At 42.7% G+C, this 17,804-nt stretch overlaps 1 protein-coding gene across 2 annotated transcripts in view; it reads right to left on the bottom strand.

Annotated features, from left to right (window-relative positions):
• The window catches only part of PYGB (glycogen phosphorylase B), a gene marked incomplete at its 5' end in the record, with an annotated part of 52,283 nt that overhangs the window by 22,855 nt on the left and 11,624 nt on the right, over positions 1–17,804 (bottom strand). Inside the window, 2 exons of one of the 2 annotated variants that reach the window (XM_079718471.1) lie at positions 469–547; positions 11,222–11,323. The exons of the other annotated variant lie outside the window; for it this stretch is intronic. Coding sequence (XP_079574597.1) covers positions 469–547; positions 11,222–11,323 — 181 coding nt within the window. The remainder of the gene's footprint in view (positions 1–468; positions 548–11,221; positions 11,324–17,804) is intronic. 2 annotated transcript variants of the gene reach the window in all.

Genomic DNA, 17,804 nt, shown 5'->3' with positions numbered 1-17,804 from the left:
AAATAGGGTGGCCCAAAGGAGCAGCAGCTCCAAGAGAAACAGCTCTGCTATTTTAGAGCAATCTGTTTCCTGTAGTAAAGCAGGAGCAGTTGCTTTAAGCTGGGCTACATTCATAAATTGTGCGTGTGTGTTTCTAGCCCTCTGTCTTTCTCCCAGTTACTGGCTGTGGAGGTGGTTGGTATATTGCAAACCCCTCCTGGCACCAGTTCCCCAGTACTGGCAAGCCTGGTCACCATAATTAGGAAGTGCCCTTTGTGTGAAAGAGAATATATAATTTGCATTTTTTTTCCCCTACTGGTGGCAAAGATTTTGACCCAGAGGACACACTGTCCCATCCACTCTGAGGGACCAATCTATCCCCACGGACCAGTGCTGGGAGCATGGCTGATCTTGGCCTTGCCACGTTCTGCTCTCTGACCAAGGCACTGTGTCAGGAAAGGTCTGTCCTGGACAGGAGCCCGGGGTTACCTGCCAGCCTCCCCAAGCCTCCGTTCCCCAGGCCGGCATCCTCTTCTATTTCCTCCAGTTCTTCCAAGTCTAGCCCCAACTGTGAATAAAAACAGAGGTAACATTTTAATATTACTTAATATTTTCCCTCAGCGAGAGGTGGAAAGATATTTAAATCTTATGAGCTTGTATCAATCAAAGGTTAGAGTCTGCCTTCTTTTAGACTTGCAAATCCAACATTAAAACCTGGTGTTAGGATGCGGAGAAAGGGGACCCTCCTACACTGTTGGTGGGAATGTAAATTGGTGCAGCCACTGTGGAAAACAATATGGAGGTTTCTCAAAAAACTAAATATAGAGTCACCATATGATCCAGCAATCCCACTCCTGGGCATATATCTGAAAAAAACTCTAATTGGAAAAGACATATGCATTCCAATGTTCATTTCAGCACTATTCACAATAGTCAAGACATGGAGGCAACCTAAATGTCCATCGACAGATGAAGAAGATGTGGTATATAATCTACGATGGAATATTACTCAGCCATAAAAAAGAATGAAATAATGCCATTTGCAGCAACATGGATGGACCCAGAGATTATCATACTAAGTGAAGTAAGCCAGACAAAGACAACTATTATATGATATCACTTATACATGGAATCTAAAAAATAGTACAAATGAACATGTTTATAAAACAGGAACAGACTCACAGATATAGAAAACAAACTTATGGTTACCAAAGGGGAAAGTGGGGAGGGATAAATTAGGAGTATGGGATTAACAGATACACGCTACCATATATAAAATAAACAACAAGGATTTACTGTGTAGCACAGGGAACTATATTCAATATCTTGTAATAACCTACAATGGAAAATAATTGAAAAAAAAAACTGAATCACTTTGCTGTACACCTGAAACCTATAACACAATATTATAAACCAAGTATACTTCAATTTTTTAAAAATCTGGTGTTTAATCAATGCATGAAAATGAAAGCTTCCAGGTATTTCAAAAGCTGCTGAATGACTTAAGAATTAACAGTCAAAATGAGACATGGTTTAAGAGCCAGAGATATTGACTGCTGTGTTATTAACCTACTTACAGTGGACAGATTATAATGTGTATCCTAAGAAGAAGCCAATGCTTTTAGTAGCTCTCTATTTTGTGGCCTCTCCCGTTGAGGAGCACAGGCTCCGGACGCGCAGGTTCAGCGGCCATGGCTCACGGGCCCAGCCGCTCCGTGGCATGTGGGATCTTCCCGGACCAGGGCACGAACCCGTGTCCCCTGCACTGGCAGGCGGACTCTCAACCACTGCGCCACCAGGGAAGCCCTATATGACATCTTTTAAAGCCAAAACCTAAAAGCGCCTTTCCTATCTATTCCAACTGCATTCAAACAATCTTGTGAAACAGATATGGTAGGTTAAACATCAGAGAGAAAGCACCTGATTTAAAACCATTCAAGAATGCAGATCTTGGGGCTTCCCTGAGAGTGCAGGCTTCACTGAGCCTGCACTCTAGAGCCTGCAAGCCACAACTACTGAGCCTGCATGTCACAACTACTGAAGCCTGCGTGCCTAGAGCCCATGTTCTGCAACAAGAGAAGCCACCGCAATGAGTAGCCCACGCACTGCAACGAAGAGTAGCCCCTGCTCAGCACAACGAGAGAAAGCCTGTGCAGCAACGAAGACCCACCACAGCCAAAAATAAATAAATAAACAAACAAATAAACAAAAGAATGCAGACCTTAAGGCTCTCAATTAGGATAGATGGATAATTGTTCCATTAATCTGGCTTTAGTGTATTAAACTTGACAAATTGCTCATTAATTACTTTTTTTTTTTTTTTTTTGGCCACGCCACATGGCTTGTGGGATCTTAGTTCCCCGAACAGGGATTGAACCCTCACCCTCCACAATGAAAGCACAGAGTCCTAACTGGACCGCCAGGGAATTCCCTCATTAATTACCTTGATCAGTGGTTTCTAAACTTTTTGATTTCAGGAAGACCTAAAGAGTTTCTGTTTATTGAGATTATATCTATCAATATTTATCAAATTAGAAATTAAAATGGAGAATTTTTTAAAGTATATATGAATTCATCTTAAAACAACAACAAACCCATTACATATTAACACAAACAACACTGTTTAATGGAAAATAACTACATTTTTAAAAACCAAAAAAAATAATGAAAAGAGTGGCAGTGTTTTACATTTTTATAAATCTCTTTAATGGCATTCAATCTGTTAAGATATCACACACAATAGAGCCTCTGGAAAGCCTACCGTACACAGACTCATGCGAATAAGAATAAATAGTTTTGACTCAGAGGACCCCTTGAAAAGGTCTCAGGGACCCCAGGGATCTCCAGACCACACTTTGAGGATCTGACAAACTGCAAAGGGTGGAAGCTAAGTTGTGAGAAAATTAAAAACATTAGTCATAAAGAAATGATTTAGTATCTATTAAATCAAATGGTATTAACATGTATAACAATCTGATTAAGATTTCAAAATACTGACTTCCAAATTTCTAATTTGAAATTTCAAAATACTGACTCCTACAGCAATTTCAAAGAGTGTGTTCCACCAAAATATTTTGGGTGTGTGGGGGAGATAGGATGTACCTAATAACATGTTACCAGCTCAACACTAAGAAACGTGTTTAACTGCCACATTTTCCAAACCTGATGCTGGAACCTCTTACTCCTGACACCTCTCTTAGCTCAGAGACCAGATACTCAAGGAAGACAGGCCCAGGGTGCATGTGGCCAAGATGTTTTGCTCCTTTACGTTTTTACCTGGAATGTTGTAGGCACACCTCAGCCTAGGAAGGCAAATTTTGCCTTGATTTTGAGAGCATTCAGAAGAGGCACAGAAGTAGCTAATTGACACAAAGTCTAAAACCTTCCTGGGACTTCCCTGGTGGCGCAGTGGTGAAGAGTCCGCGCTCCCAATGCAGGGGGCCCGTGTTAGATCTCTGGTCGGGAAACTAGATCCCACATGCATGCTGCAACTAAGAGTTTGCATGCCACAACTAAGGAGCCTGCCAGCCGCAATTAAGACCTGGCGCAACCAAATAAATAAATAAATAATAAAAAAGGAAAAAAAAAAAAAAACCTTCCTAAAGTGGGCTTCGGAAACAAAGACGGAAACTGAGCACAACAGAGCTCTCTTAACAACCTGACTTTTTCTTATTGAGTTATAACCCACAGACCACAAAAGCGAACAAGTCGATGGTTTTCAGCATATTCACAAAGCTGTACAACTATCACCACTCTCCAGCTTTAGAACTTCATCCCCCCAGAGAGAAACCCCCTACTCAGCAGCAGTCACTCCCTATTTCTCCCTCCCTCACTTTTCTACTTTTTGTCTGTATAAATTTGCCTGTTCTGGACATTTCTTGTAAATGGAGACATACAATATGTGGCCTTTTGTATCTGGCTCCTTACAATTAGAATACTATTTTCCAGGTTTACCCATGTTGTAGCCTGTGTCAGTACTTTTATCACTGTGTAGTAGTCCGCTGTATGGCCACGCCACACTGAAAGACACCTGGTTGTATTCACCTTTTGGCTATTATGAATAATGCTGCTATGAACATTCATGTACAATTTTTTGTATAGATGTATGTTTTCTTTTTTTTAATTTTAATTTATTCGTGTACAGTTGATTTACAATGTTGTGTTAGTTTCAGTTGTACAGCAAACTGACTCAGTTATACATATATTCATTCTTTTTTAGATTCTTTCCTCATATAGGTTATCACAGAATATTGAGTAGAGTTCCCTGTGCTATACAGTAGGTCGTTGTTGGTTATCTATCTTATGTACAGTAGTGTGTGTATGTTCATCCCAAACTCCTGATTTACGCCCCCCACTAGAAGTATGTTTTCATTTTTCTCAGTATAAACCTTGGAGTGGAATTGCTGGGTTACACGGTAATTCTATGCTTAACTTTTTGAGTAGCTGCCAGACTATTTTCCAAAGTAGCTCCACCATTCTACTTTCCTACCAGATGTGATGATGAGCTGCTGCCTCGGCATTTTACAGTATGACAGCCCTGCTCACGCTCAGAGTCTGGGCATTTAGATAAGGACTCAAGCTGAGGATTCCCAACCCACGTCCCCACTTTGCTTTTCCCAGTAAAAATAACCTTTTAAAATAACCACTTAGAACTGGGCCTGAAACCACCTCGTAAGTACTAAGTGCTTACTGCCCTGCTCTCTATCTCCTGCTTGCCGGCAACCTGTGACAGAGGACTGCTCTTCCCCCCAACCCCCATTTCTGTAAGCAACAAGTCTTGTGACTTTACTTACTTTATGTGGGTGTATTGCAACTGTACCTTCAATCAAAGTGATCCCAGGGTGTGTCTTTCCCCAAAGTGGGAGCGTGGATGCTGACCCCACGTGGGTGGCTTGTGCCTCCTCTTTCAGCTGGCCATAATGTGCATATTCTTAATTTAATACACTAGCTTCTCAACATAGTAGCATATGAGGGTTCCAGTTTCTCCATATCCTCACCAACACTTGTTCTCTGTCTTTATGATTACAGCCATTCAGGTCGGTGTGAAGTAGTATTTCACTGTGGTTTTGATTTGCATGTCCCTGATGATTAATGACGCTGAGCAATGTTTCTGTCATTCTGTTATTTGGATGTAGGAATTCTTAATACATTCTGGATACTAGACCCTTATCAGATTTATAATTTACAAATATTTTCTCCCATTTTGTGGATTGTCTTTTAACTTTCTTCATTATGTCCTTTGATGTCCTTTGGCCAATTTACCTATTTTTTTCTTTTGCTGCTTGTGCTTTTGGTGTCATTTCTAAGAATCCATTGCCAAATCATGAAGATGTACTTGTATATATTCTTCTAAGAATTTTATATTTTTAGCTCTTACACTTAGGTCTCTGATCCACTTTGAGTTAATTTTATATGTAGTGTGAGGTAGGGATCCAACTTCATTCGTTTGCAAGTAGATGTCTAAGCGTCTTAGCACCGTTTATTTATTCTTTCTCTATTGAATTGTTTTGGTGCACTTTTCCTTTAAAAAAAAAAAATCAATTGACCATATATGACACCAAAACCACAGGCAACAGGGACTTCCCTGGCGGTCCAGTGGTTAAGACTCCACGCTTCCAATGCAGGGGGTGCGGGTTTGATCCCTAGTCGGGGAACTAAGATCCCACATGCCGCATGGTGAGGCCAAAAAACATAAATAAAAAATAAAAAAAATAATAATGAAAACATTTTTATTAAAAAAAAAAGCACAGGCAACAAAAGAAAACTGGACTTCATGAAAATTAAAATCTTTTGTGCATCAAAAGACATTATTGCAACTTCCCTGGTGGTCCAGTGGTTAAGACTCCTCGCTCCCAATGCAGGGGCCCCACGTTCGACCCCTGGTCAGGGAACTAGGTCCCGCATGCCTTAACTAAAGGTCTCGCATGCTGTAACGAAGATCCTGCACGTGGCAACAACGATCCTGCGTGCCGCATCTAAGACCCAGCACAGCCAAATAAAAAAATAAATAATTTTAAAAAATCTACTATCTTAACCATTTTTTAAATTTATTTATTTATTTATTTATTTTGGCTGCGCCAGGTCTTAGTTGTGGCACGAGGGATCTCCATTGTGGCATGAGGGATCTTCAGTTGCAGCATGTGGGATCTTTTTAGTTGCAGCAAGCAGACTCTTAGTTGCGTCATGCATGAAGGATCTAGTTCCCTGACCAGGGACAGAACCCAGGCCCCCTGCACTGGGAGCACAGAGTCTTACCCACTGGACCACCAGGGAAGTCCCTAAATAAATATTAAATAATTTTTTTAAAAAAGACATTATCAACAGAGTGAAAAGGCAACCCACAGAATCGGAGAAAATATCTGCACAAACTACATATCTGATAAGAGATTAATATACAGAGTAGATAGAGAACTCCTAAAACTCAACAATAAAAACACCAAGCAACCCAGTTCAATAACGGACAAACTACTTGAATAGACATTTCTCCAAAAGAAGACATATAGATGGCCAATAAGCACATGAAGACACTCAACATCACTAATCTTTAAGGAAATGTTAATTAAAATCACAATGAGGTATCACCTCACACCCATCAGAATGGCTACTATTAAAAAAGAAAGAAAGAAAGAAAATGATAAGTGTTTGTGAGGATGTGGAGAAATTGGAAACTTTTACACTGTTAGTGAGAATATAAAGGGGTGCAGCTGCTCTGGAAGACAGTATGGTGGTCCCTCAAAAAGTGAAACAGAATCACCTTATGACCCAGCAATCCCACTTCTATATATACACACAAAAGAATTGAAAGCAGGGCTTTGAAGAGATATTTGTATACTCATGTTTAACACCCTTATTCACAGTAGCTAAAAGGTTGAAGCAATCCAAATGTCCAAGGACAGATGAATGGATAAACAAAATGTGGTATATACATACAGTGGACTATTATTCATCCAGCCTTGAAAAGATTCTGACATATGCTACAACATAGATGAGCCCTGAAGATATTAAGCCAGTCACAAAAAGACAAATATTGTATGTTTTCACTTATGTGAGGTACCCAGAGTATCAAATTCAGAGACAGAAAGTAGAATGGTGGTGGTCAAGGGCTGGGAGAAGGGGAGAATGGGGAGTTAATATATAATGGATATAGAGTCTCAGTTTTTCATTCATTCATTCATTCATTCATTCATTTATTTGTGTGTGGGGGGCCACTCCTCATCGCGGTGCGTGGGCCTCTCACTATCATGGCCTCTGGGGGGTTAGCATATAATGGATATAGAGTCAGTTTTTCTTTAAATTTTATTTATTCATTCATTCATTCATTTATCGCTGTGTGGGGGCCACTCCCCATCGTGGTGCGCGGGCCTCTCACTATCGTGGCCTCTCGTTGCAGAGCACAGGCTCCAGACGCGCAGGCTCAGTAATTGTGGCTCATGGGGCTAGTTGCTCCGCGGCATGTGGGATCTTCCCAGACCAGGGCTCGAACCCGTGTCCCTTGCATTGGCAGGCAGATTCTCAACCACTGTGCCAGCAGGAAAGCCCTAGAGTCTCAGTTTTACAAGATGAAAGAGTTCTGGAGATGGACGGTAGTGACGGTGGCACAATGATATAAATGTACTTAATACCACTGAACTGTACACTTAAAAACAATTAAGATGGTAAATTTACATTATGTGTATTTTACCTCAATTTTTTTAAATTGGGAAAAAAATCAATTATAAATGTGAGGGTTTATTTCTTGATTCTCAATTCTGTCCCACTGCTCTGTCTGTCTGTCCTTATGCCAGGACCACACCTGTAGCTTTGTAGTGAGTTTTGAAATTGGAAATGTGAGTCCTCCAACTTTGTTCTTCTTTCTCAAGATGTTTTAGTTAATCCTGATCTGTTGCAACTGCATCTGGATTTTAAAATCAGCTTGTCAATCTCTGCAAAGAAGCCAAATGGAATTTTACAATGGCAATGAGTCTGTAGATCGGTCTGGGGAGTCTCGCAATCTTTATTTTTTTGGCAGCGTGGGTCTTTGTTGCAGCACGTGGGCTTTCTCTAGTTGCAGTGAGCGGGGGCTACTCTTCGTTGTGGTGCGGTGGCTTCTCTTATTGCAGAGCACGGGCTCTAGGCACGCGGGCTTCAGTAGTTGCAGCACATGGGCCCTAGAGTGTGTGGGCTTCAGTAGTTACGGCGCATGGGCTCAGTAGGTGCAGCACCTGGGTTCTAGGGCACGTGGGCTTCAGTAGTTGTGACACACGGGCTCAGGAGCTGTGGCTTGCGAGCTTAGTTGCTCCACGGCATGTGGTATCTTCCCAGACCAGGGATCAAACCCGTGTCCCCTGCATTGGCAGGTGGATTCTTAACCACTGCACCACCAGGGAAGTCCCTGCAATCTTAACATGAAGTCTTCCAAGCCATTAACAGGGGATGTCTTTCCAGTTTTAGGTTTTCTTTCTCTCAACAATGTTCTATAGTTTTCAGAACCTAAGTTTGTGTCTCTTTTGGAAGTTTGTTCCTAAGTATTTTATTATTTTTGATGCTATTTTAAATGGAATTGTTTTCTTAATTTCATTTTAGGATTGTTCAGATTGTTCATTGCAGGTATATAAAAATACAACTGATTTCTGTATATTGATCTTTATCCTGCAACTCTGCCGAACCCATTCATTTGTACTAATACATTTTTACTAGATTCCTTAGGATTTTCTAGGTCATGTCATCTATAAGTAGAGATAGCCTCCCTTCTTCCTTTCCAATCTGGATACCTCTTATTTCCTTTTCTTGGCTAAATGCCCCAGCTCCATCAGTACAATGTTGAGTAGAAGTGCTGAGACATCCTTTGGACAAAGCAGCAGGTTATACACAAGCTGGGGACACTCTACAGAACAAACCCAGTTTCAACAAATACACTGCAAGGCAGACAAATTAAAAAAGAGGCAACGCTCATGGATTAAAAGAGATTTAAGAGATATATTAACCAAATGCAACTAAGTTTCTGAACATACTATTTAAAAAAATTTTAAGGCGATCAGAGAAATTTGTACACTGGCTGAAAAACTGATATTACAGAATTATTAACATTTTAGAGGTCATAATCGTATGACCCTATCTTTAAAAATATCCGTTGAAATATTTACAAGTGAAATATTATATTTGACACTGGCTTAAACAATCTGGGAGTGGTGGGAGCATAAGGGAAACAAGACCGGCCATGACTTGGGCTTGAGGACTGGTGAAGCCAGGTGATGGTATGTGGAAGAAGTTCATCATAACAGTCACTCAATTTCCATATATAAAGTTTTCTACAATAAAAAAATTTTAAATGTGTCCTTGACAGCTCAATCAGGAGATAGTGGCTTCTTCTGAATTTCTAGTTTTTAGTGTAACCCGCTCCCAGAACTAGCCCTGGGTGATGCAGTGGCAGCATGTTTTATTTCTGACACTGCACTGCAACTGGGGAGCCTGGAGGGAGGAGGCCTCCAGCCCTGCATGACTGACAGTCCCACCCACAGCGTCTGGTACCCGCCTTGTGCCTGGAAGGAAGGCAAACGTGTGCCCGAAGATGCTCAAGGTCTGTCATCGGGGAAACGTTTCAAACACGAGCTTCATTAAAAGCTAAATGGCGGGCTTCCCTGGTAGCGCAGTGGTTGAGAGTCCGCCTGCCGATGCAGGGGACACGGGTTCGTGCCCCGGCTCGGGAAGATCCCACATGCCGCGGAGCGGCTGGGCCCGTGAGCCATGGCCGCTGAGCCTGCGCGTCTGGAGCCTGTGCTCCGCAACGGGAGAGGCCACAACAGTGAGAGGCCCGCGTACCGCAAAAAAAAAAAAAGCTAAATGATAATTGAAATACCATTTTTAGGGAAAAAAATGTATAATGTTTAAAAAGATATATGCCTCCCTGTATTTTCTAAGTTTCTACAATTAACATCTTATTTGTGTAGTGAAAATTATAAACAGGGAATTCCCTGGTGGTCCAGTGGTTAACACTCTGTGCTCTCCTTGCCAAGAGCCAGGGTTCAATCCCTGGTCGGGGAACTAAGATCCCACAAGCCTGCAGTGCGGCCAAAAAAAATTGGCTTCAGGAATAATAAACAGCCATTTAAAGTAAATATTTTAAAAACATTATAAACAGATAATGCATATTTATGGTATAAACATTCCCTAAAATATTTACTATCTGTAAGAATTATATACAGAGAAAATGTTTCAGAAAATGAAATGCTTTATACGACTGTAAAATCCACTGTTCTGTGGTCCTTATAGACATGTTCTAACATTCACAGTCAGTAAATGAAACTCAAATGACCAATCACCTGGGAGGATAACCTCCATCTTTTTAGATAACTGTGAGCCTAAGGTTCCTATTTGGGGGAGTCAATTTTTTTCCCAAGTTTTTATTGTGCCGACTGAAACTACTTGCCCCAGATGCTTGGCTCCCCTAAGTCCTGGAGGGGAGACAGGAGCCCCTGTGATGCCAGGGCCTGACAGCCACAGGAGGCTCACACCACCCTGCTTCCAACAAAGCCCCCAGAGCACCTCCCACCCCAACACCAAAACCAAACAAAAGCAAAGGCAGGGGCAGGTGCTGGGGGAAGGAACGACTCTGGTGAGGACCCGTCCACATACGTGCAGAGGGCAGGGGTGCTGCCCATTCACACTCTAGAAATCCTACACTGAGCGTCCGGTGCGGGAGGGAGACAGACAGTGTCCACAGAGGGGGTACACACACAGTAAACAGACACGGCCGTTCCAGCTCTGCCCTAAAACTGCACATCAACTGTGAAAGGGTGAGGCCTCTGAGTGAACAGCTGTCAAAGACGAAGCTCAGGCAAAGGCAGTGTTTACTCCGAGTAGGGGAGAAAGGGCGATTTTATAACCAGACGGCACGACCCGTGTCTGGGGGTGGGGGAGGGAGCTGGCGGTGCGTCACTGGCTCAATAAAGTGGAGAGAAATGGGACGATACCAGCCATTCCTGCCACGTGGCAAACCCGCCTGGGGTCGGGGTACGGAGTGCAAAGGTCGAGAAGCGTCAAGCCTTGGCATCACAACGCACCCCAGTCCTTGCCCTCCAATGCATTAGCTCCCATCCACTTGTGCTTTCTCCCCGTGAGCAGGAGTGTCGCCCACCAACCCATTCTCCCCGACGCCTGAGCCACTTCTCCCATCCCAGATGGCAGCACTCACCTCTGCAGGGCCTGGATTAAGACCCAGTGCCCACAAGAGGCCACCTAGCAGCCTGGCCTCAAGGACCCATACCTGATAGATGGCTTCGTCACAGGCGTTCTGAAGGCCCAGGTTCACCATCGTGTTCTGTAGTGTGCGGCCCATGTAGAATTCCAGGGAAAGATAGTAGATGCGCTGAGGAAGCAAAAGGAAGCATCTTAGATTGTGCATTCCACCCCACACACGAGAAGAGTCCGGTGCCGAGAAGACCTTCTTAGGGACTTCAGTCAACCCTGCACTTACCTGCACATCCCTAAAACGGGCTCACTCCCTTCAGCCTTGGCCAACCTCAGCTTTCCAGGGGCAGTGCCCCTAGTGGGGGCCCCTCGAAAGTAGTCTGTTCACTGCCCTTCTGGGGGTTTCCATCCAAGGGGATGGAAACGAACCACTGCCTGAGGTAGGGAGGCAGGGAGGGGCAGTAGTGGGGAACAGACTCCCAGGACAGACAGAGCCAGGTCTGAGCTTGGCGGGGCCTCTTCCCAGCCACGCCCTCGAGGAGGAGACCACATCGCTCACACGGGGAGAAACAGCCCTGCAGGATGAACAGCTTCTGATACCTGCACTAAGTACTCAGTGCAAACAGCACGGTCAGCACAACGGGATAGACGGATGGACACGTCTACTTCCACCTGCTAACTGTCTGCTGGCTTTGGGGGGCTGAGAGGTAAACCTCCGTGTAAACGAGGTGACGACCACCAACACTCGCTGCGGGCCACACAGGGTTCAACACTTCCCGTGCCTGGTGCCACCTGCACACACGACCACCCAGTGGGCCACGGGAGGCAGTGGCAGATCTGAGATCTGGCCCGCAGAGTCCTGCTCTCATACAGGGCTCCATGCTGCCTCCAGCTGTCAAGAGTAAGGCCTTGGGACTTCCCTGGAGGTCCAGTGTTAAGACTCCACGCTCCCAATGCAGGGGGCACGGATCCGATCCCTGGCTGGGGAGCTAAGATCCCTCATGCCACACAGCACGGCTAAAAAAATAAAATAAAATAAAACTAGAACTCTCAAAAAAAAAAAAAAAGAGTAAGGCCTTGATGAGAGAAGGGAAAAACGCTTCCCTACAGAAGAATTCTGATTAATAAACGCAGAAGGAATGGGAGGAATGGAAAACCACCATGAGAACAGCACAGTAACAGCTGTGCAGGTGACCACCAAGGCTCTAGGGACTGACTGGATATTCTGCACAGCCCCCCAAGTGTCTCCCCCAAAATAATCCTAGTCACCGTGGTGGTTTTAGCAGATGCCCCCAAATTCCCTGATAGCCTTCACTCCAGGAGGTGGTGTGCTGCTCAATCCCCCTCCCGCTGAGGGTGGGCTGCTCATGGCAGCTCCCTTCCGACAAACAGTCTGCAAAGGGAAAACTGCAAATTCACAATTCTGGATTGTGACGACACCTTCCCCACATGATCAAGGTTAACTTCACCAGTAACAGGTCGGGTGATACGCTGTCATGAGAAGGGGACCTCGCCTCCACGGTTTTCTTTCCAAGACTCCCAACCCCAGACTGACGGTGAGAAGCATCGGTCAGACCCAAAGTTAGGGACATCTGTGGAGCTGCCTGACCAGCCCCTGTCAGATCTGTCAAGGTCACAGAGGACAAGGCAAGACCAACCACCACTGCAGATAGAAGACTACGGAAATAGGACAACTAAATGCCCTGAGGACCCTGGATTAGGTCCGGGACAGAGAAAGGCCATCAGAAGAAGAACTGACAGCAAGTGCTGAGCCAGCGCTGACTTCTTAGTTTTGATACCTGTACTGTGGTCACCCAGGATGTTACCATTGGGGGCAGCCGTGAAGGGCACGTGAGCATGCTACACTCTATTTGCAACCCGCTGTCAATCTAATATTGCCTCTAAGTAAAACGTAAAAGAGCAAAACCAGGCCTTGAAAAGGTGTGTGTCTGTGAGCTGTGCACGTGCACGATGACGAGACAGCACGTCTCGGTCTCAGGTGTGAATCCAGGGGAGAGTGTTGGCTGCACTACGGTTCTACCTTTCCTATAAAATTTCCAAAATATGCAATCTAGAACATCTATTTCCCTATGGTCTGCAGAATGCAGGGAGAAGAAAGGCCTGTTTTCCTTCTCCTCAGGTGGCGAGAGGGCTGCTGGGGCCTGTGCACTTCATGGAGACACCTGCAGAGGGCGACCTGCTGAGCCCCGCACCAGCAGCTTCGGAGCCCACCATATGGGCAGAGACACGCTGAAGGTGCTTTCTTATACCTTGTTTAGAATTCTGACCAGCAGCTGACCAGAAACACCTGAGGAAACCTGGTGACCATCTGCCAGCCAACAGCCGTTTTAGTGGTGCTGCCCTTTGGGTTTTTCCAGCAGCATTCACACCATCACTTCACACTTCACTGTAGTTGTTCTTAAACTACTCTCCTCAGAACCAAGAAGCATCCTGAAAGGATGGGCCAGGTAGAAAGAGGCTCCCAACTTGCAAAACACACAGGCAGGGGACCTACGTACATGGAGAGACATCCCATGTCAATGGATTGGAAGGCTTAACGCTGTGAAGATGGCGATAATCCCAAGATGACCTACAAATTCAACACAATCCCTGTCAACATTCCAGCTGGCTTCCTTGCAGAGTGACAAGCTGATCCTAGCATTCAGATGGAAATGTAAGGGGTCTGGAATAGTCAAAACAATCTTGAAAAAGAAAACAAAAGTGGAGGACTCACACAAATCTCAAACCTTACTACTAAACTACTGTCAGTGAGACTATACTGGCATAAACGACACACAGAGCAATGGAATGGCACAGAGAGTCCAGAATAAACCCTCACATTTGTGGTCAACTGACTTCCAACAGGAGTGCCCAGATAATTCTGTGGGGAAGAACAGTCTTTTCAACAAATGGTGCCAGGACAACTGGATATCCACAAGCAAAAGAATAAAGTTGGACTCCTCTTTCATACCATATGCAAAAAATTAATTCAAAATGGATCAAGAACATAAATGTAAGAGCCAAAACTATAAAACTCTTAGGAGAAAACATAGGGGTAAATCTTTGTGACCTTGGATTAGGCAGTGGTTTCTTCTGACATGACATCAAAAGCACAAGTGAAAAAAAAGATAACCTGGACTTCATCAACATGTAAAACATTTGATACAATTAAGAAAGTAAAAAAGACAACCCACAAAAAGGGGGAAATTTTTTTAAATTGAAGTATAGTTGATTTACAATATTATATTAGTTTTAGGTGTACAACATAATGATTCACAATTTTGATAGATTATACTCCATTTAAAGTTATTATAAAAGATTTCCCTGTGCTGTACAATATATCCTTGTAGCTTATTTATTTTATACATAGGGGTTCGTACCTCTTAATCCCCTACCCCTATCTTGCTCCTCCCCTCTTCCCTCTCCCCATTGGTAACCACGTTTGTTCTCTGTATATTCAAGCCTATTTCTGTTTGGTTATATTCACTCATTTTATTTTTTAGATGCCACATATAAGTGATAACATACAGTATCTGTCTTTCTCTGTCTGACTTGTTTCACTTAGCATATAATACCCTCCAAGTCTATCCAGTCTTCTTTTTATGGCTGAGTAATATGCCACTGTGATATACATATCACATCTTCTTTACCCATTCATCTATTGATGGACACTTAGGTTGCTTCAGCATCTTGGTTATTGTAAATAATGCTGCTATGAACACTGGGGTGCATACTTTTGAACTAGTGTTTTCATTTTCTTTGGATGTATATTGTTTTATGACTAGTATTCCAGTGTATATATTGACCACATCTTCTTTATCCATTCATCTGTTGATGGTCACTTAGGTTGCTTCCGTATCTTGGCTATTGTAAACAGTGAAAATATCTTTTCAAGTTAGTGTTTTCATTTTCTTCAAATATATACCCAGGAGTGGAATTGCTGGGTCATAAGGCAGTTACACTTTGAGTTTTTTAACGAACCTCCATACTGTTTTCCATAGTGGCTGCACCAATTTACGTTCCCAGTGTAGGAAGGTTCCCTCTTTTCCACATTCCTGCCAACATTTGTTATTTATGGTCTTTTTGATGATAGCCATTCTGACAGGTAGGAGGTGACATCTCATTGTGGTTTTGATTTGCATTTCTCTGATGATTAGTGATTCTGAGCATCTTTTCATGTGCCTGTTGGCCATTTGTATGTCTTCTTTGGAAAAATGATTATTCAGGTCTTCTGCCCATTTTCCAATCAGTTTTTTTTTGATATTGAGTTATATGAGCTGTTTATATATTTTGGATATTAACCCCTTATTGGTCGTATCATTTGCAAATATTTTCTCCCATTCAGTAGGTCTTGCCTTTTCGTTTTGTCAATGGTTTCCTTTGCTGTGCAAAAAAAGCTTTTAAGTTTAATTAGGTCCCATTTGTTTATTTTTCATTTTGTTTCCTTCGCCTTAAGATTAAAAAAAAAAACTGCTAAAATTTATGTCAAAGAGTGTTCTGCCTATGTTTTCTTCTAGGAGTTTTATAGTATCTGGTCTTACAGTTAGGTCATTAATCCATTTTGAGTTGACTTTTGTATATGGCGTGAGGGAATGATCTAATTTCATTCTTCTACATGTAGCTGCCCAGTTTTCCCAGCACTACTTGTTGAAGAAACTGTCTTTTCCCCATTGCATATTGTTGCCTCCTATGTCCTAGATTAACTGCCCGTTAAGTGGGTGTGTTTATTTCTGGGCTCTCTAGTCTGTTCCACTGATCTATGTGTCTGTTTTTGCGCCAGTACCATACTGGTTTTTGTTAGTTTGTTTTTGTTTTTTTATTGGAGTATACTTGATTTACAATGTTGTGTTAGTTTCAGGGTGATTCAGTTATACATATATATATTCTTTTTCAGACTCTTTTCCCTTATAGGTTACTACAGAATATTCAGTAGAGTTTCCTGTGCTATACAGTAGGTCCCTGTCGACTATCTATTTTATATGTAGTAGTGTGTATATGTTAATCCCAAACTCCTAACTTATTCCTCGCCCACCCCCCTTATCCCTTTGTTAACCATAAGTCTGTTTTCTATGTTTGTGAGTCTGTTTCCTTTTTGTAAATAAGTTCATTTGTATCATTGTTTTTAGATTCCACATATACGTGATATCATATGATATTTGTCTTTCTCTGTCTGACTTACTTTACTTAATATGATAATCTCTAGGTCCATCCATGTTGCCGCAAATGGTATTATTTCATTCTTTTTTATGGCTGAGTAATATTCCATTGTATATATGTACCACATCTTCTTTACCCGTTCATTAGTCAGTGGACATTTAGGTTGCAGTATCATACTGTTTTGATGACTGTAGCTTTGTAGCTTTGTGACTGTAGTCACAGCGTGATACCTCCAGCTCTGTTCTTCTGGGAGAAAATATTTGCAAATCACTTAGCTGGTAAGAGATCTGTATCAGGAATATATATAAACAATTCAATAATAAAAAGACAGCCCAGTGGTAGGTTGGGCAAAGGATCTGCACAGACATTTCTACAAAGAAAATACAAATTGCCAATAAGCACATGAAAAGATGCCTAACATCATGAATCATAAGGGAAATGCAAATCAAAAGCACAATGAGATGCGACTTCACATCCACTAGTACAACTATGATCAATAAGCCATCAGATAATAACAAATGGTTAGCAAGGATCTGAAAACTAGCTGATGAGAGTGTAAGATGGTGCAGCTACTCTGGAAACCAGTCTGGCAGGTCCTCAAAAGTTAAACAGTTTACCATTTGGCCCAGCAATTCCACTCCTAGACATATACCCAAAAGAAATGAAACCCTGTGTCCACTAAAAGACTTGTATTTAATAGTCAAAAGGTGAAAACAACTCAGATGTCCACCAACTTATGAATGGATAACTAAAATGTGATATATCCATACAGTGGAATATTATTCAGCCATAAAAAGGAATCAAGTACTGATAAAGCTACAATGAGAATGAACCTAGAAAACATTATGCTAAATGAAAGAAGCCAGTCACAAAAGACCACATATTGTATGATTCCATTTATATGGAATATAGGTAAATATACAGAAACAAAAAGTAGATTAGTAGTTGCCTAAGACAGGCGGACAGGGAGTTTAGGGTGGGTAACAGCTAAAAAGCGTGGGGTTTCTTTCTGGGGTAATGAAAATGTTATAAAACTGACTGTGGTGATGGTTGCACAACTCTGAATATACCAAAACCACCGAATAAACTGTACACTTTAAATGGGTGAATTGTATGGTATCTGAATTTTATCTCAATAAATATTGTATGTAAGACAGAATACTTCCAGTTGTAAAGGTGGTAGGATAAAAATGTCTCTGTCCACTTCTCCCTAAAACTCACTGACCCTAGGAAAACAGAGGTGGAAACAGGGAGGCAGAACTCAGCCAGAAACTGCCCCTTGTACCACTTCACCACCAAGCTGCAGGGGAGGGATGAGGGTGACTGTCCACTGCTGGTCTCTGCCTTCTGAGCCCGATGAAGGGACAAATCACTTTACACTCACATGTGTGCACACTCACACACCCACACGTGTACATGCATTCACACCCATGGCACACACTCACTCACACACACACACACACAATCACAAAACTGGGAACCAGGAGGGGCTGCTCCCTCCA

Source organism: Hyperoodon ampullatus (genome assembly GCF_949752795.1).
Source record: "Hyperoodon ampullatus genome assembly, chromosome: 14".
Lineage (NCBI taxonomy): Eukaryota > Metazoa > Chordata > Mammalia > Artiodactyla > Ziphiidae > Hyperoodon > Hyperoodon ampullatus.
This window is presented reverse-complemented; position numbering and strand designations above follow the sequence as displayed.